The sequence below is a fragment of the Micromys minutus genome (genome assembly GCF_963924665.1).
Source record: "Micromys minutus genome assembly, chromosome: 5".
Taxonomy (NCBI): domain Eukaryota; kingdom Metazoa; phylum Chordata; class Mammalia; order Rodentia; family Muridae; genus Micromys; species Micromys minutus.
This window is the reverse complement of record NC_137974.1, coordinates 56,293,847-56,314,318: the sequence shown is the minus strand read 5'-3', so window position 1 is coordinate 56,314,318 and position 20,472 is coordinate 56,293,847. Positions and strand designations below refer to the sequence as shown.

The 20,472-nt window shown below is 47.6% G+C and overlaps 1 protein-coding gene across 2 annotated transcripts; it reads left to right on the top strand.

The window, feature by feature from the left end:
- Positions 1-9,046: 9,046 nt before the first annotated feature.
- Positions 9,047-16,424, top strand: TREML2 (triggering receptor expressed on myeloid cells like 2; the record flags this gene model as incomplete). Of its 2 annotated transcripts, none has more annotated exons than XM_080917313.1 (5): positions 9,047-9,113; positions 11,089-11,409; positions 14,947-15,157; positions 16,023-16,126; positions 16,327-16,424. In XM_080917313.1, the coding sequence occupies 5 exons, from the start codon at positions 9,047-9,049 to the stop codon at positions 16,422-16,424; spliced, it is 801 nt and encodes a 266-aa protein (XP_080773439.1). The 2 variants fall into 2 exon arrangements, with proteins under 2 accessions (XP_080773439.1, XP_080773438.1); XM_080917312.1 differs by having other exon boundaries at positions 14,767-15,157.
- Between the last annotated feature and the right edge of the window lie 4,048 nt (positions 16,425-20,472).

Here is a 20,472-nt window from a genome sequence, read left to right as displayed (position 1 = left end):
TCCACTCCCACCCTGGCCCCACCAAAATTCTAACCTTCCTCTTCCTCTCTTTCTGCTTTACTTTTAGGGTTTACAAAACTTAGCTTGGGCATGCACACACACACACACACACACACACACACACACACACACACACACACACACCTTCTATCAATACCAGTTAAAAAAAAAAAAAAGACACACTCAGGAGGAAAAGGACCTGCCTGCTAGAACAAATGTCTGGCAGCTGCAGTGTAGCAGACCAGACTCCTCCCCTCCCCCTGGGCAAAAGGAGCCCATCAAACAAAACAGAATGGATGAGATCTCGCTGCTGAAAATTTGGAAAAACACACCTGAAACTCTTAACCCCAAAATGCACGCTTCTTTGTTTAGGTGTTTGTTCTGCTCCCTAGCAGGAACACCTGAAATGTGCCTTTTAACCCAAAATTGTTCTAAAAGTTTCAACTTGTTTAAAATTTCTTTTATGCTTCAAAGATTATTTTCATCCTGCCCCCGCAGGTCAAACCAACTACGTCAATAAGCATTATTTAATCCTTCATTAAGAAAATAATACTATCTACTTAAGCCAGTTTCCTTTTACAGACAAGCTGTTACTGCCTATCCCAGATACATAAGGAATATGGTATTTTCTTTCTTAGCTACCAAAAGCAGATAAACTCCCAACTCTTCCTTCTGCTTTCCTTAATACAACACAGGTAACTCCCACTGAAAGGATTACTTACGGGACTAAACTTTCTTCAACCTTTTTTTCTAGGACTATAACAACAGACCACCGACATGCTCCCAAACTGTTACAAGCTTAACATGGACATTACTCCCAAACCCCATGCAGACAGTCCCCTGCTGGGGTTCTCCCATTATGATTATTCTGCAGGTTTATCTCTACAAAAGGGGAAAAGACAGCTCTGCAGCTACAGGACAGACAGGAGACAGACTTACCATCTCCTTAGACCTGCCTAGAGCCATGAAGCTGCCTTTGTCCCCATCTGACTGAAGACAAGCAAACGCTGAGTTCCATAGATGACAGCCTTGGGTCCTTCCAGCACTGACTGATGAACTCTCTTGCCAGAGCCTAATGGCTACTGAACTTGGGGAAACTCACATGATAGTAAGAAAAAACGGTATGTCTATGTAGATAAATCTAATGTTGCTGAAGATTGATACTAATACCCTCACAAGCTTTATACAAGCTCACTCTATTTCAATCTACTGAACAATTAATTGGTTCAATAATTCCTGTCTTCCCAGCCCCCACCCTTCTGTGTTACCGGTCTGGCTTCTGTTGTGTTTTATTTTAATGCTTACACCCCACCCCACCCAAAATTTTAACTACAAATAACATAAGAGACAGTCACTCCAATGACACCTTCCCTTTAAAACAAAGAAAAAGAGGGAACCGTGGAGCAGTGGTACCTCGTCACCAGACAGAAAACCTGGTAAGGCTGAGCAGATTTGAAACACCGGCAGTTCTCATAATTGAGAACAGTAGGTGTTTGAATCAGCTCCTGACTAGATTCCTGTCCTGGACCACGTGATCACGACACCCCATTAAGAAGACCATGGCAACTGGCCATGTAGCACAGAGTCTAGGATTCTCCACGCTAATGAGGTGTCTGCATGGGCCCTGAGGGTTTAACTTCTGGTCCACCCTGAGTAAGTTATATGCATCCAATTCCCATCAAAAATAAACAGTTCGGACAAGCAAGGACCATCTCATCAAGAACTGCTGTGGGGAAGCCACCATTATTGAGCTGTGCTGCCTAAGTATTTCTGTGCACTGGACACTCACCTCTGAGCTAAGCCAGAGTTCCCCCCCTCCACCCTGGCCTACAGGCCATTCCCAACTCCTCCAGGTTTCAAGCAGCGTCTGGGTGTTCCGAGTTTGGGAACCACAGTCTCAGCTCCAGCCTGCACCATTCCTCACTTGGGCTGGGGCCCCCATTTTAGGCTGTGTTCTGACACCCTGAGCGGTGTGTTGGCATGTCCCATGAGCCCACCACCCTGATGGAGGCAAGGATGAGATGTAGCTTAGAGCCTCTGCATTTTGTCTGCTGGAAAAGCATGCACATACCCCAGGGGCAAGGCAGAACTGGACCCACAGAGTCACTCTTTTAACCTGGAGCTTGTTCATTTAACTAGAATGGCTGACCAGCAGGCTCCCGGGATCCACCTATCTGTGCCCACCTTGTACTGGGAGTACAGGTGTATGCTTCTGTGCAAGGCTCTGTATGGGGGACCTAAACTCAGCTCCTCATGCTTGTGAGGCAAGAACTTTACCCACTGAGCCATCTCTTTCCAGATGTCTTACAGCCTTTACATAGTTTGTCTTGGTATCTTGGTCTCAAAATTCTCCTAATACTTTTCATCATTTTAAAACTTATATTGATATATTAATACCTAAAAGTCACCTTTGTTTGGGTTTGGGGGCATATTATTACATTATAATGTTCTGTCAGTGTTCCTACTGAAAAGTCCAGCTTTGGTATGATTTTTTCCCTCTGCTGATATATTTCATCTCTTTAAGACATTTTTATAATTTTTCTTTGAAAATGATATTAAGATGTCTTAATGTGAACTATCCAGTTGCTCATTCTGTTTGGATCTCAGAACATATCCATTCTGATGTCTTATATGTGTCTTTAGTCTTGAGAAAGCCCCAGTATGATTTCGAAATAGTTCTATATGTTATTCATATTTTCTTCCAGTAGGAGCTTCCCTGAGGAGACATTAATATTCCTGTTTCTCATTTCCTTGACTCTTATGTTTTTAAAAAATTTTTTATTTTATGTATGGGAATTTACTCCCATACATACACAGGTGCATTACATGGACATAAAACCTGTCGGGGTCAGAAGAGGACATCAGGTCCCTGGAGTTACAATGGTTGTGAGCAGTCATGTGTCCCCAGGTTCTCTGGAAGAGCAGCCAACCCAGCTCTCTAGCCTGCATCTTAACTTTCTATCACTCTCTTTCATTTTATCCCCCCTAATATCTTCAGGTCAGTCTTCAGACCCTGCCCTGACCAGAGTTACTGTTTGCCCAGTAAATCCTCATTTTCACAACTTTCCATTTCAAACCTAATCTCTATTTTGTTCTTTTACATTATTGTTTGTTCTAGCCAGTGAAATGCCTCAGCAGGTAAAAGCAATTTCTGCCAAGTTTGACAACCTACATTTGATTCTCAGGATGGATGCCCCTCCCAACACACACACACACACACACACACACACACACACACACACACACACACACACATACACACACACACAGAGGGGGGTTGAAGTAAGAAAAGTAAAATAAATACTCTGCAAATTAACAGCTGGGCCCCATTGTCAAGGACAATATCCGTGCAGCTCAGTGAATGTGAGATGGCCTAGCTGGTGCCTACACGGAGCCTTCACCCCCTGCTTTCTACTCTCCTTGGTGTAGCTCAGAACTCGCAGGAGTGGCCAACCAATGTCTGGTTAACTCAAAGTCCATTCCAGGAGAGGGCAGTGACCTACGGTAGACCCAAACACTACTGATACAAAACAGAACAGAACAGAACAAGCAGTGAAATGATTCCTAATGATCTTCTGCTGTTTGCATAGATCTATGTCTTGTCCAGTCATTATCAGAGAGGGTTTCTCCAGCAGCAGATGAAAGTGGGTGCAGAGAGAGTCTAAATCGGGGGGGGGGGGGCGGATCTCCATTGGGTCCCTCTCCTCAGAGCTTGGGAAACTCGTTGGAGGAGGGGATGGAGAATATGGTTTCACTGAGTCAACTAAGCAGTTGCACATGAGCTCACAGAGATTGAAGCTGCAAGTGTGGGCCTGCAGGGGTCTGCACCAGGTCCTCTGCTCATACGTATGGCTGTCGGCTTAGTCTTTTGTGGATTGATGACCTCATCTAACTTATCTTTTCATGTCATGAGAAGACTTCGTTATTTCCTAGAAGATTCCAACAAAGCCTCAGAACACTCATGTCTATCAGTGGGTCCTGTGGGTGGGGGGGCAGCGCTGCTCTGGTGGGCCTACACAGGCAGGGTGACACTGATTCAGAAGAGATGGGTGTTTCTCAAATTTTTGGGGATCCCTCATTGATAGAGTCACCCCAGTGGATACAGGGTATGGTGTAGTACCTATGGTAGTGAGTGTGAGACCAAGAATGTGTTTAATGCCAGGCTTGGCGGCTCACACATTTAATTCCAGCACTTGGGAGACAGAGGCAGGAGAATCTTTGTGAGCTCCAAGCCAGCCTGATCTATGTAGCAAGTTCCGGGCAGACAGAAAGACATAATGAGATCCTGTTCTTTTCTGTTTATTTGTTTTTAAGAGTTGGTTTGGTCTTACAAAGGTACCATGTAATATTGGCCTGGCTAGAGGGCTGAACCTACCTTGTAGTAGTGCTAGAAGTATTTGGCCCTTATACTGGGTTCAAGGATCTTGAGGTCTGCAGGATTTTCCAATAGCAGAATCTCCTGCTGTCTGTGGTATCTTCTGAGGTTGCTGACCTCATCTAGCTTACACTTTCATGTCATGGGAAGACTCTGTTGTTTCCTAGAAGATCCCAATGAAGCCTCAGAACAGGCACACGGTGTTTCACTTCCTTTTAAAAGATGTTTTTATTATATGTGTAGAATGCTTTGCCTGGATGTCTGCCTGGGCACCTGTGCAATGTGTGCATGCTAGTTGTCTGCAGAAACTCAAAGAGGGTACTAGGTACAAGTGTGAGCCACATGCTGGTGCTGGGAACTGAACCTAGGTTGTTTGGAAGAGCAGCCAGTGCTTTTAATCTCTCCAACCCTAACCCCTCCCCCCCTTTAATAGGTGAGGTCATCTTGGGTCTTTGTGGTTTTCTCTGTTTGATGCTCTGGACTTGTTCCCACAGTCTCTTTCCCTGACAACCCTACCCCCTCTTTTTTAATAGGTGAGGTCATCTTGGCCTCATGGTCTAGCCTCTCTCATGGCAACCTTCTTCTCTCTTCTCTATCCCTTTCCTTGAGGTCTCTACTTGAGACACCCCTACTGTCATGGTTTAAATATGCTTGGCCCAGGGTATGGCACTATTTGGAGATGTGGTCTTGTTGGAGTAGGTGTGTCACTGTAGGTATGGGCTTTAAGATCCTCATCCTAGCTGCCTGGAAGTCAGTCTTCCACTAGCTGGCTTCAGATGAAGATGTAGAATTCTCAGCTCCTCCAGCACCATGCCTGCCTGGATGCCACCATGTTTCTGCCTTGATGATAATGGACTGAATCTCTGAATCTGTAAGCTAGGCCCAGTTAAATGTTGTTCTTCTAAGAGTTGCCTTGGTCATGGTGTCTGTTCACAGCAGTGAACTAAGACACCTACTCAATCTCAAGTTCTGCCTTCCTTTCTCTCCTGCCCAGGCACAGGCTCTAGCCTTCTATTACCCAATCAGAGATTATTGGGAGCATTCTGTGCAGCACATTGGTCAATACAATGCCATGTCCAGACTGAAACCCTGTCTTGTGGCACAGAACCTAGCATCTGAATACACAGTGCACAAGACCAACCTTGAAAAAGAGAGAAAACAAAAAAGGAAGCCTGAGAGATGGCTTGTCAGTTAAGAAGGTGATATCCCCTGACCATATTGCTATCTGCCTGTATGTCCAGGGCATCTTAGGTGCAAGGTACAACTCTTACCTCAAAGGGCCTCTTGCGTGTCTTCAGTGGGGAGGCTTGGAGAGTGTTAGCCATGGTCACGCCATTTTGTGCAGCTCTTCCATTTTGGTTGAACTGTAACAGTTTCTGAAACCAAGTTGTTTTTCAGAGTTAAAGGAGCTTGTTTTGTAGATCTGTGCTGTCCCCACACTTGGAGCTGACTCAAGAGACAGCCCACTTGCAAGCGGGTACTATGAGCACTCACCAACCATGCGTGGGACTGGGAACCCCCTACTTCCTCTGAGCTTTCCTCAGACCCCTGACTGTATTGCTATCTGCCTTAGGTGCAAAATACAACTCTTACCTCAAGGGGTACAATACAGAAGTTACATGGGAGCTGAGTAAGAATGATACTTGTCTAGGAGTACAGATTAGGTAACCCCAAATTTTTAACCTGTTTTAATCTGTTTTTAACATGTTTTAACCTGTTAATGTTTCCATGCAGTTTTTACAACGATTTATTTGTGTGTATTTGTGTTTCTGCAATACATGTATGTGTACGATGTGTGTGCCTACTGCCTTCAGAAGCCAGAAAGAGGGAGCCAGACTCCTGAAACTGGAACTAAGAGGACATGGGTGCTGGGAATCAAATCCAGGTCCTCTGCAAGACCTGGAAGTGCTATTGGTAGCTGAGCTATCTCTCCAGCCCCTCTGTGGAGTTTTATAGTAATAAAACCAGCAAAACTGTACATCAAAGCACTTTTGAATTATGGTGGTGGAAACGGCAGGTAGGCAGGTTGCTACAAAGTGTGGAGATCTCAGCTCTAGCCTCAGATGCTATCTGACTGCACTCCCAGCCTTTGCCATGCTGGGGAGTAGAATCTATTTGTGTATTGCAAATATATTTTGGTCACAAAGACATTAGGCCACATATCAAGGAAGGCAAGAAACAGCTATTGGGAAGAACTAAAATAACTTGGCTATGAATGGTCTTCATTCCAAACTCTTCATGGTCACTGAAGCAGTCTGAAGAAGAAGGAGGAGGAGGAGGAGGAGGAGGAGGAGGAGGAGGAGGAGGAGGAGGAGGAGGAGGAGGAGGAGGAAGAAGAAGAAGAAGAAGAAGAAGAAGAAGAAGAAGAAGAAGAAGAAGAAGAAGAAGAAGAAGAAGAAGAAGAAGAAGAAGCAGCAGCCACCAAAGGGCTAGAGAGATGGTTCAATAGAGAATCTGGGTTTCATTCCCAGAACCCACATAAAAGCTCACACGCATCTGTAACTCCAGTCCCAGGGGATATGAAGCCCTCTTCTGAACTCCACAGACACTAGGTACATATGCGGTGTACATATATACATACACACAGGGAAAACACTCACAAACATCAAATGAAAATATTTTTAAAAAATCCCAGAACCTAGAGAGAATATTTATTTGGACAGATTTTTCACTATGTATACTAGGCTGGCCTTGGACTCACAGAGGCCTATTTTTCTTTGCTGAGATTAAATGTATACACTATCTCACCTGGCAAAAATCTTATTGTCTAAAGTATAGGATCATCCTTGTCAACACAGAGGGTTTAATCCTGGGGTAAATAAAGTCTTGTCTCAAAACAATGAGAATAAAAACTAGTAACATCATCAAAGAGACCAAAAAAATCTGGACTATAAAGGGAATAGCCTGTGGGGGAAGGGCAGCCCAGTTCCTTGGCTGGTAAAGCCTTGGTAGAGAGAGTAGGGATGTGCCAGGTAGGAACTGAGGAATGCTGGGAGAACATGGAGGCCGGGTCTGCTTTGGTATATAAGTTATACACCTCAGTTGTTTGTCTTGGGGTTTGAAGACAAATACTGGGACTCTTTAGAGGATGGAACTCAGGTTCCTTGGCTCATCAATAAGCTCCTTTACCTGCTGGGCCATCTTGCCAGTGGACTTCATTGGTCTGGGAGTGCAGCGCAGACTACAGTCCATCTTGGTGGGGAAGCCAGGGTGCGGGGAGCTTGGAGCTGCATGGGATTCACAATCAGAAATCAGAGTCTTGGATGTGTCGACTGACATTCTAGTCAGCCAGTCAGTCAGCCAGCCTTGTGGAAGGTTCAGCATCAGGTGCGGATCTTTCCAGAAACTTCTGCTCACAGCATTAAACACATTTCTCACCCCAAGAGATAACATGTCTCAGTGTCTCTTTGAATGTCACACCAGAGCCCTTTCAGTGACAGGTGTGCCTCTTCCCCTTCCCCATAGAGTTCTGGGCCATGCATAGCAAACATGCTGTGAGAAATAATGAATGAATGAGTTAAAAATGTGAGAAATTTGAAGAGAGCGAAGCTACAATTCCTTGGGTGTGGGATTTGGAGGTTAAAGTTTTTGGGAAGACGGTGACTGTGTGCATGGTGGGGCTTTTTGTTCAGTGTCCTAAACAAGCAGAGGGAACCCATATTATCATGGGGTCCCCTGAGCCTCCATAATCCACTAGAGCAGGTCCCCAAAGCTGTTGGGCATCAGTAGATTCTTTTGATGGGTGGAGTCTCGGGCCAAATGCTGGGTCATTTCAGCTACAGCCGGGTGGCTGGGGAAGAGAGATATGGCTGAGGGGAGGAAGCTGAAGAGACTGTGTGCTCCCTAAGCCGGCAGAACAGGGGCGGGAGGGGCTCTGAGTGCTGGGTAATTTGAGAGGAGGTGGGGGAGGGCAAGGTTTACCACACTTCAAGAAGCTTGGGAGCCTTGGAGCTGTGGGAAGCTTGAGTGAGCCACTGGGTGAGTCAGAGACAAGAGGACAGAGCCAGGGAAACATGTGGACAGGGAAAGGGAGAGGTCCTGTGTGTGTGTGTCTTAAAATTTGCATCTTTCTTTCCTCATGACAAAAATAAGTCCGCATGTGAGTGCATGGGAGGTGATTTGCAGCTATAAGCAGTCTGGGCAGAGGAGCTGACTTCAGGGTGACTGAAGGAATCCATTTCACCAGACTAAAGACCTTCCTTGTGAAGGTGTGTCAAGGCCTGCCAGAGAGCACCTGTTCCTGAATCTCAGACCTCAGAAGATCCCATAAAAGTCTCTACAGAATGTTCCAGAGGCCTCTCCTCCAGATCCCTGGTTGGACCAGCTGCTTTGAATGAGGAGGCACCCCAGATGGATCAGGTTTTGTGTAGAGAATCAAAGAGGTTGTGGGGGGGGGATCTGGAGTTTTCTCTGGCCCAGGGGCCCCAAGATAGGGTGGAGCAGCCACACCTGCCTGAAGTTCTGAGGAAGAGGGCGGAAACAGACTGCTCCCGCCCTCACTTTCTCTCCCCACAATTTGTGATAGGCTCTACGGAGGCATTGTGTGCCGCACGGGCTCACTTCCCCAAATAGGCAACTGTAGTTTTCAGACCTGCTAGGTCAGGTGGCATGCGTGGGATCTGCGTGGGTCCTAACCTTAGGTTCCCGGGGTGACTGTGACATTGCATCTGGATGGAGCCATGGCCTCTTACGTTCCTGCTGCTGCTGCTGAGATTATGGCTTCAGGGCTGTGTATCAGGTGAGAGGTGGGGGGTTGGTAGAAGAGAAAGACTACTTCCCCGTCTGTCCCACAACGCCTTTTCTTGCTCCACGATCTCAATGTTTTGTGGGTTGGGGAAGAAGGCTGACTGATGGCAGGTCTTTACCAGACCAGTGAGAATGTCCCCCACTCGTGTCTGGCCCCAGGCAGAGCTTACCCAGGCTAAGATGTGGCCGTATCCCCCACATTGGCCTTTATCTAATGGGTTTCCGTGGTGTCTGTGGAGCACGAACACTTCATTTCCTCACAGAAATGACCTGTTTGGCCTTTGTCTGCCCGGGGCCAGCATGAATTCTTGTATCAAGTCTGTACACTTTAAATTTCGTTTTTCTCGGAATGCTGATGCCACATCCGGTCCCTCCGCTTTGACGGGAAGGGAACCAATCCCCTAAAGCCCTTCTCAACCCGAGGCTACTCTGCAAGGGGTTCTCTGGTTTCGGTCTTCCTGGCTGTCAGGGCAACCGCTTACCACTTCCTGTTCCGGTCTGGCTAGAGTGAGGGCTGGCAAACCCACCCCTCACCAATTGACAGAAAATGAAGGCATAAATGAACCCAGGACCCCAAGAAGCTTCTTCCACGTGACTCCTGTCACTGCTGCTTTGCAGGGGCAAGGTTCTCGAAAGCCTGGGCTGAGCAGAGGTGAATTCTGTTCTGTTCATTTGGCAAGGGAAGAAGAGACCTCAAATGTTTTGGAAACAAGGGCAGATAGTGGGGCTTCTGGGTCTTGACTGTACCCTCTCCCTTCCGCTGTCTTCTGAACTGCCCTGCCAACCACTACCTCTGTTCTTCCTTCAACAATCTGGATTATGAAGGGCACAGAACATATTTATGTATTCATTTATGTTTATTCTCTCCCTCTCCTTTCCCCTGCCCCTCCCCCTCTTCTTCCCACTGTGTGTGTGTGTGTGTATGTGTGCTATACACACAAGTGTGTGCACACTGGTCCACCCCCTACCCCCCCATTCCATCCCTGGTGTTAACAGATACAGATTAGAGGTGGGGTTTTGTTTCCAGGCTAGCCTAAATTCACTAGGTATCTCAGGTTAGTTAGTCTTAAACCCTCGACCTTCCTGCCTCAGTCTCCCTCCTAGGTTTCAGGCTTGTGCAACATCTCCCTCCTAGGTACAGAGACCAGATAATCTACCGTCCATGTCCACGCCTCATGCACCCTGGCACAGCCATGAGTACATCTGCAGATGTCAAAGTCAAGTCCCGATGTCAAAAAGTTGGAGGAACAGTGAATACTGTAGAGTCTATTGGCCGGCTTGTCAGTGGGGCTTAGGTGTGTGCAGCACGTTTAATCTGTGTGTTAGAGGAGGGTACTGAAAAATTAAGTACCATGGAGAGTGCTATTTGAAAGGCATCTAATAGGATAGGGGTGAGGCTCAGTTAGGCATGGCTAGAGTGCTCGCCTAACCAACATGCTTGAGGTATGAGGTGTGGTGATCCCAACCACCCCAAATAAGACAAAAAGAAGAAAGTGTCCAGGGAGGAGAGAAAGAGGAGGAAAAGCCCATTATTGGGAAAAAAAATAATTCATCACCATTTTTCTGGACACTAGTAGTTTGTGCTCTCTGGTCCCTGAGCTTGGTGAGCTGTTTGTCTGCATCTGTCTCCCTGAGAGCAGGGCCTGGGTCTGTCCTGGAACCCTGGGCATCCCTGAAGACTGGAAAACATCTAGAGGAACAAGGACTATGTCGAGTGGGGCTCTTGTGTTAGGGGTGTGTCTCCTCATTGGACTGGGGCTTCCTCCGTCAGACTTAAGCCAGCCTCTGGGGGTTAGAGGTGCTGTGGTGCTCCACGTAGACTCTCTGAGGCTGTGTTCTTGACTCACACTGCGCTCCAGGAAAGTCAGGGCAGCATCTCCCTCTCCTTCCACACCCCCCCCCCAGCTTCCAGTCTTAAGATGTCTCCTTTCTCAGCAGACCTTGGTCACCAAGTGCTGTCTCCCCAGGTGCCTCCAATGAGAACCTGTACAGAAAAGTGCAGCGCCGAGAAGGGGAGACTCTGTCTGTGCAGTGCTCCTACAAGAACCGCCGGAACCTCGTTGAGGCCAAGTCTTGGTGCAAAGTCTGGAGGAAGAAGTGTGAGCCCAGCTTCACCCGGAGCTGGGTGAGGGGTCCCAGCTACTCCATGTGGGATGATGCCAAGGCCAAGGTGGTCCGAATCACCATGGAGTCTCTTAGAGTCCAGGATTCTGGACGATATTGGTGCATGCGGAACACAGCTGGGCATCTCTACCCCTTGGTAGGTTTCCAGCTGGAAGTTTATCCAGGTGAGGAGACCTGCGCAGAGCCTGGATGGATGGAATGGTGTAGTGATGGTCCTTCCTGCCACAGATTCACAGACAAAGAAAGGGGGTTTTGGCAAGCTCTGTGTGGCTCTGACCTTGCCCTTGTGCAGAGTGAGGCTGGTTTTATACAGTTATCTGAACGTCATATACTCACCGAGCTTGGAGGATGTGCCAGGCACTGTTCTATTTAGGCTTTGAGAATATCATAACAAACAAAACCAGCCTCAGCCCTGCCCTGTGGGAGATGCCAGACAGAAACACGCCAGTCCAGACAAATTGTTGCACGGCAGAATAGATGTCCTTGGAAAACAATGATGAGCTGCAGTTACTCAGAGTCAGGGTTGCAACTGAGGCAGTGAGCATCAGAGGACCCGGGAGCATTCAGCAGGGCCCCAGTGACAGCTCTCTCAATTCTGCTTCAACAGACAACTGCTGGGAGAGCCTTATGTGCAAAGGTGGGACACAAGAAGGCCCGCAAAGGGAGAATTGGTGTGACTGGACCACTCAGACTGGGGGTTGGGAGGAGGTTTAGGGGACAAGGAAGAACAATAGCAAGTTTTAAGGACAGAGCCATGGCTTCTGCCCCTTCTTTACAAGGCAACAATCACTGCTGACGGCAGGTGGGAGTGGGAGAAGAGGCAGTGAGACCTAGGAGGATGCCTGACTGGAAACTACATGCTTTGACTTGGGCAGCATGTGTGGGTGCACCCTTGAATGTGTGTGTGTGTGTGTGTGCAAGCGCACATGTGTTAGATGACTCAATTCTATTGTTTTTCAGATTTTCTGTATATGTTGGAGTGAGTACAGGATTTGCTCAAGGAAGAGAATATTGATGCATCAGAAGCTAGGAGATGGTAGCATTTATCGAATAGGGGAACCCCTAAAGAGAGCTCCTTAGGAGGGGAATCACGAGCCACTTGGCTATGGGAAAGCACTTTCTAGCACCCAGGGGGAGAAGTGACCCAGGCAGGTGAAGTGTTAGTGACAGAGGAGAATTGTGTGCACTTGAATGTGTCTCTATAAAGACAGCCAGGGCATTCAAAGGTCACCGCTCACAGTGGGGGTGAGTGCTAAATGACAAGGTCTCTCCCAGCATGCTCCAGTAAAAATGCTCATCGCTAATCAAGGAGACAGAAAAACCTCTCTTGTGCACAGAAATAAGGGTGAAGAGTTGAATGAAGATGTAGGGTCCCCACATTTGTAAGACAGGAAAGGGTGAGGAGCCTTCAAGTGTCTGAGGAAAGCCTTCTCCTGCTCCCCTCACCTGAGCGCATCTCCATCCTCCCTGGTCTGAAACAGCAAGAGCTTTCTCTCTGGCTTGTGAGGCCCAGTCTTATTTCTTTGCTCTGCAGTTTGATGTCAACCCAAGAAGCAGGTGAAACTGACTCGGGGTCAAACCCAGGTGCCACCCAATCTTTTATTTATTTATCTTCTTTGAGACAGAGTCTGTCTCTAGCCTGGAACTTGCTGAGTAGGTTAGGCTATCTAGCCAGTGACCCTCCAGGGATTCCCCTATCTGTCTCCCCAGCATGGGGAGTGCAAGCATGCGCCACATGTTGGGCTCTGGGGACGCATGTTTGCATGGCAAACATATCACTGACTAAGACCCCCTTCCAGGTCTCCATTTTCTGCTTCTTAAGGATGATCTTGAGGACATTTTGACTTTGTACATGTTTTCAGATATGAGAGGGAAAAAAACGTCTCCTGCCATTGGGGAGATGGGCCAGCAGTAAAGGACTCTTGATGCCAAGCCTGGTGATCCGAGATCAATCCCTGGGCCTGGTACGGTAGAAGGAGAGAACTAACTCCTGAAAATTCTCCTTCAATCCCCAAACTCGTGTATGTGCTCACCCCTAAATAAATAAACAAAATTGGAAATGAACATGTAGGCCTCAGCCCGTTCTAATTCCAAGAGCAGCATGTGCTGTACCTACAATGGCCAGGCCTTGTAGCCCAGGGCAACTGCCCGGGGAAGCAACTGCTCTCATGCCCAGCCTTTTCCTTTCTGGTGGGGATGGTTTCTCTTGATCACTTTCTTGACTCTGCCTCTCCCACACTGGTGTGCTGAGCAGGAACCGGGAAAGATCACTGGTGGTGGAACTTAGCTAGAGGGTGTGGGAGTCCCTGCTGCTGGCTGATTCCTTTCTTACATTTGCTTTGAAAGTCTATGAAGTGAATGTCTAAACTCTTGTCTCCCAAAACACCCTTTTGGAGGGTTCTTCCGGCATCCTTGTCATGAGAGTCTTAGTCATAAGTTGGCATCTTCCTCCATCTCTTGCCTTACCAAATTAGTGTTCAGGCTTCCCTTGTTCAGAGCAGGGGCTCAGGCCTTCCTGCAGAGTGTGTCCAATGGCTTCAGGAATGTGTCTGTTCTGTGCCCAGTAGAGGGGCTGAAAGTCTTTCTCTGTCTTCTACTGAGAGTCAAGAGCTCCTGGTTGCAGCTCCCACATGCTATTCAGACCCCCCCCCCACAGCTTCTGTCAGCAAAGGGTTCAGATGAGCCCTTGAAGGGGTAGAATCTGTTCTTAGTGCACCCCGAGGAAGGCATTGACTTCATCTTCCTCTTCTTCGGGCTTCGTAGCATTTTCTCCATCTACTTCTGCATCCTATGACCAAAATGAGACCATGAATTTTCTTTCTGGTTTTAAAACAAACTTCAAAGGAAGTTTGACCCCAACTCTTTGCAGTTTCCTCTGGAACTTGACTCTTAGCCCCTCTCTGTCCCTAGTTCTAGCTCCCATCTGACAATTATGAGGCATCTTCCTTTATGCAACATCATGTTGTAGAAAAAGGGCTGTGAGTTGGCTCAGTGGGTCCAAGCACCTGCCATCAAACCCAATGTGCATGTACATGTGCATGTGTGTGCATCTACATGTGGAGGTCAGTGAACAAATTTGGGTGTCATACCCAGGTTCAAACCCCAAGACCCAGAGGGTGGAACAACAAAACCAACTTCTGCAAATTGTCCTTGAACCTCCACACATGGACTGTGACATATGCATATACATGGGAACACACATGTATGTCATATGAAAAGGGGATCTTTCTGATGCTACTGATTGAGAAGAGCCTAGGAAAGGACAGGGAGCTAGGAAGGAAGATGGAGCTGTGTTCTGGAAATAGCCTGGTAGGGGAGGCTGGAGTGATTGTTCCAAAGTCCCCTCCCTTACATGCTCCTCCTTCAAGTCACTCTTGAAAGAACACAAGCCTGACTACCATAAGCCAAGCCCAGAGTCACAGAGAGGTGGGCATTGTCCCGACATCTGATGGGGCTAAATATCCTGTCTCTCTCACACAAGCCTGGCTTAATCTAATATTTCTCCCTCTTTGGTCCCTCAGCCCTAACAACGGAGAGAAACGTTCCTCCCACACAGCTTACCAACACCCTCAAGGATGGATTTGCCAACACCCTCATGGATGAATTGGTCACAACCGGCCAAGTCCACATTTCAGACCCTCATGACCCTTTGACATATGATGTGACTGTGTTCACATCTGGACTTCTCACTCTGGCCTCAGGGACCACTGCACCAACCCCTGTGACACGCTGCAGTTTCGCTGATACCAGTGGTGCCTTTACAGAGCCTGACAGCACAGAGTCCCAGCCTGCGACTGTGTCTCCTAGCCATGCAAGATCCTTCTCTTCTGATCCAGTGACCTCTACCATGTCCAGACACCAGAGTAGCAGCTTGTCCACCACAGGGACATGCCACCAGTTAACCCCCAACAGGTTATGTGATCTTTTATCAGGCGTGACTCCAGCACAGCATTCAGAGCTCAACAGATCCAAAGAGGCCATTCTTGGTTCTGATGGGCTCTATTGTTCCTCCCAGGAACTCAGCATGGCCCGGTGCAGAAAGGGATTATGGGAGATGGGAAGTGTCTTGATGGAAAGCAGTGGGGACAAGGGTCAGAAGAATGGATGCAGAGGAAGAGGGAGGGCCAGGCCAAGGGGGCAGAATGGAAAGGGGCTGGCAAACTGTGGCAGCCTCTACTGTGTACACAAGAACACTGTCACACGGGCAGCGCTCGTCAGATGCCCACTCAAGGACAGTGACATGCCAACTCCTGTTCTCGGTCCGTAGGGGGTAGTATGAAGGGCCCTAGTGACACATAAAGAGGTGCTTCTGCTACAGAAGACAAAGGGGGCAAGAGGAGACTCCTCAGTCACCATTGAGGCAAAAATCTTCATCTCTTCAGCCTCAAGGGGGCATTTTGTAGTTTCATTGTCTTCACTAATGAATAGAGGGGGAGTATCAAGTGGAGATGCTCCCTCTGCCTGGTGACATACTTCCTGGGACTTTGATGTTTCCTTTCTCTTTCCACATCCTCAGACAGACAGACACACACACACACAGAAGGAGAGGGAGGGAGAAAGACAGAGGGAGAGAGACATACAGAGAGAGAGAGACAGACAGAGAGACAGGGAGAGAGACACATAAACAATGAGACAGACAGAGGGAGAGAGGGAGGCTGTTTACCTGGAGTGGTGTACTGTGAGGCTTCGAGCCTGGTCTGGTCTGTGCTTTATGCAGCTAAATAAATCTGTGGCTAAGGTGAAGAACATGGTGCTAACTCTTTCCTTCTGTCCTCAGGTTCCAGGAGACTTACATATCTGCAATGTTGGCTGTGTTGACACTTCTAGCACTTGCGGTATTGGTTGTGATCTATGGGTTTTGGAAGAAGAGACACATGGGAAGTGAGTACAGCTAGCCCGGACTCCTGGGGCCAAGATCTGGGTATCTAAGGACTGTGGCCAGGCATGGATAGCCCTCCATGTCTCTTAAGGGGATGAAGGAATCATACAGAGTCCAGAGAGGGGCAGAGTCACCCAGATGTACTGGGGGCACTGAGAACTGCGGGGCATGGCCCTTTGTCACATCTCCCTGTTTGTTGTAGGATACAACTTGGGCAACAACTGTGCTAAACCCTGGATACACCTCTCTGAAGGACCAGAGACACTGTGGAAGCCTGCTTGGTCTAAGATAACTCAGTGAGCTGCAAAGCCATTTCCAGTGGTCTCAGAAAGCCAGAAGAGGACCGAAGACCAGTCAATGACCCTGGGGCAGAAACACAGTAGAGCTGCCTTCCTTTCACCCAGAGCCTCTGAGTCCTTAGCTTCACTCTGTTCCCTTCAAATGCCTCTATATTTTTGGAGACAAGAGTCAGGTCTCAGGAGACCCTGAAGCAGTCAGCATTTCTAGAATCCTGTCCTGGATGAGAAAGAACAGTGACTAAGACCTGGGCCACAGAGAAATTGGTAACAGAAGGTCCCATTACTGACCAAGGCCACATGTCTTCTGATGTCCCTGACTGTAGCTGCCAGTCCCTTCTGTCCTGGGAGCCTACAGTCACACATGTTTCCCCTTGTTTCCTGCCTGCCATCCCGTTTAGGCCAGTGACAGCCTTCAGCTACAGGGCCATCCTCTCCCAAGATGAGTGCAAGGGTTGAACCTGGGTTTCCCACTCGACTTCGTGCCCCCATGTTACAGCGATGAGCTCAGGAGACTGAGGGCAGAAACTCAACCATGGAGTGTCTGCAGCCTCATCTAGAGGGCGCCCTCCTCCAGACACTGGGGTTGGCCATGGACCAAAGTAGTGACGCTTCTGAGTGCAGAGCAAATGGAGTGGCCCTGCATAAAACAGCAGGAGAGAGGGGAGCAGGGCTATAGAATGACAAATCAGATTCTAGGACAGAAAGATGGGAAGATGCATGGACGTACATACACATCCACACACAGCATATGCTGGGGGAAGAGAAAGAGAGGGAGTGGAGTGGAAGGTAGGGAGAGAGGGAGGAAGGGAGGAAGCAGAAGAGGACAGGAAGCTGAAGAAAGATGGGAGCCCAAAGAGCTCAGACCTGACCTTTACTATCTAGATCATTGGTCCAGAGTAGAGCAGGGTTGTGGGCTGTGGGCTGTGCTGCCTCCCTAGCAGGAGCCCATGGAGCATAGAAAGGTCCTTGGGGCCTAGTACAACATCTACACTCAGCCCCGAGTCAGGAACATCCTGACAGAACAGCAAACATCACAGTCGGGTGACACAGCTGGGGCCTTGGTATATGCTCCAGGATGACTTTAGGCAAGAGGAAGGGCTAAAGGTGTAAAGTCAGGAGACAGAATTGGGAAGGAATCTCATCTCCGCTTCCAGAAGAGAGAGGAAGAGGGAAGATCAGACTGAACAACTGAAAAAACAAGTCTAGAAGGAGAGGTGGACACACACACACACACACACACACACACACCCCTCTGGCTAGCAAGCATCTGGGTAGAGCTACCACCCTGCTGAATAACAAGGGAGGATTAACTAACACGGCCTCTAAAGTCCCACCCCATACTGACTCAGAACCTCCATTGTCCCTGACAACCCTGTTTCATGGACAGGTGATGGAGATGTCAGGGATAAGGACCAGTGGTGCCACTGTCCCTGTGTGACCCTGACCAAGCCAGTAACCCTGTCTGTGCCTCTGTTCTCTCTCTCATGAAAGAGGACAACCATCCCTGCCCAAAGGTTGGTTGGGATGCAATGGATGATATAAACACTGTGCAACCTGCAGGCATCCTGTGATGCTTCCCTACTGTTTTTTCCTGTCCAGTTGCTCATTAGGAGCTGAGGGGGGTGAGTGTTCCTTCTGCTGCTGTAACTAACACTCTCTGACCAGAGGCTGCTAAGATGGCTCAGACATAACATGCCCATGGCTTCTTCCAGGACCCAGGTTCAGTTTCCAACACTCACATTGGAAGCTCATCCTATGACTCCAGCTCCAGGGCATCTGATGCCCGTTTCTGGCCCCTTGGGAACCTCATACACATGGTGCTTATAAACTACTACAGGTACATGCATATGCACATATAAACCATTACAGGTACAAATATATACACATATTAAACTATTACAGGTACACACATATAAACTACTACAGGTACAGGCATGTGCACATATAAACCATTACAGGCATAAATGTATACACATATAAAACTATTACAGGTATTCACATATAAACTATGACAGGTACATGCATATGCACATATAAACCATTATAGGCACAAATGTATACACATATAAAACTATTACAGGTATTCACATATAAACTATGACAGGTACATGCATACGCACATATAAACCATTATAGGCACAAATGTATACACATATTAAACTATTAATGGTATATACATATAAACTATTACAGGTACATGCATATGCACATATAAACCATTACAGGTACACACATATACATTTAAACTTTATAGGTGCATGCATATACACATATAAACCATTACAGGTACAAAGTATATACATATTAAACAGCTATACACATATACATATAAGCCATTACAGGTACAAATGTACATGTATATATTTTTTGACACTTTGAAACCAGAAACAAAAACCCAGCCACTCTGACCAAGAGCAACCTATGAAGGAAAGAGTTTATTTGGCTTCTGCTTCCAGGTCACAGCCCAACTTTGAAGGAAGTGAGGATAGAAACTAAAGCAGGGACTGGAGCAGAGACCATGGAGGAATGCTGTGTGCTGGCTTGCTTGCAGTCTCCTGTCTAGCTAGCTTTCTCATACATCTCAGGATCACTTGCCCAGGGAATGGTGTCTCCCACAGTGGACTGGTGCCTCCTGTGTGAACTGACAACCGAGACAATCTCTAAGAGACATGTCCCACGCTAGTCTGATCAGGTTGATCCTTCCATTGAAACTCTCTCCTTGGGAGACTCTAGGATTTGTAAGGTTGATAGTTAAAGCTAATTCCTAACTTCCTTGACATCCTCTCCTCCTGCTTCTATCCTCCCCACAGGGATTCTGGGGTTCTGTGATGGAGGTTGGAGTATAAGTTGCTGTGATAAAGCTCCATTGTTGGGAGCCATCTGATCCAAGGCTTCCCCTGAAGCTCTAATGTACTGAGAAGGAATAGAGTTCCTTATCTAACACTAGGAACATGTCTAGCAAAGTCATCAATATTCTGCCATCAGGACCTTAGGGGAGGTTGATTTTTGTCAAACAACTTTGGACACAACTTTTCCTCACAAGTAGCTGTGGTTATTAGTCCCAATGCCACTATGAAATCTGTCTGTGATACACTTGATATCCTGTATTACTTTTAGGTAACATTGTTTGATTAGCTTCTTCCTGAATTCATCCCATTGTATGACAGCTTTCTGCTGACTCTGCCCCATTTTCCCTCTGCAACACATATAAAAACTAATAAAGTTGTCTGGCATAAGCCATCAGCTTCTGCAAGTCCTCCTGATCCCAGTTTTCGTATCTTCTGTATTTGTTCTATTCCTGCGCTCAGAAACATGCACAGAAGCCTGCTGGTTCTGGTCACATTGTGGCCAAGGCAACTTATAAAAGGAAGAGTTTATTTGGGCTTACCATTCTAAACAGATGAGAGTCCACCAACAGGGAAGCTTGGCCTGGAGGTAGCAGGCTGTAACAGGTTGCTACAAGCTCACATTTTGGTCCACAAGTAAGAAGCAGATAGAGGGAACTCACAGTAGGGTAAAATCAAGGAATTTGGCAACTAAATTTAACTCAATGCCCACCCCCTGTGACATACATCCTCCAGCAAGGCATCCTCTAAAACTGTCCCAAACAGCAGTCCCAACTGAGTGCCAAGTGTTCAAATGCCTGAGACTACAGAGAACATCTCAATCAAACCACTACAGTGGCCTCTTCAGTGAGACCACCTTGTGAGGAGTTAATGTGCAATGGTACTGACATCCAGGCCTGAGTTCAAATCCCTGATGCAACCCTTCCTGTCAGTGTGACCACAATGAGTCACTGTCCCTCTCTGATACTGTGTCCCCTTCCAGACAGGAACATGGAGAGAAGCCCCTGGATAGCACAGTCTAGGGCACAGGCATGTGCATGTCAATTGCATGAGCACAGATCTGTATCTAGAGAGGCAGGGCAGGCAGGGAAGGGAAGTCAGCCAGCTCTGGCCTCAGTCCAACAGTGACTGAGGAAGAGAAGGCACAGAACAGTTGCTTACACAACTATACCCTCACACAGGGTCAGAGGCTATGGTACAGGA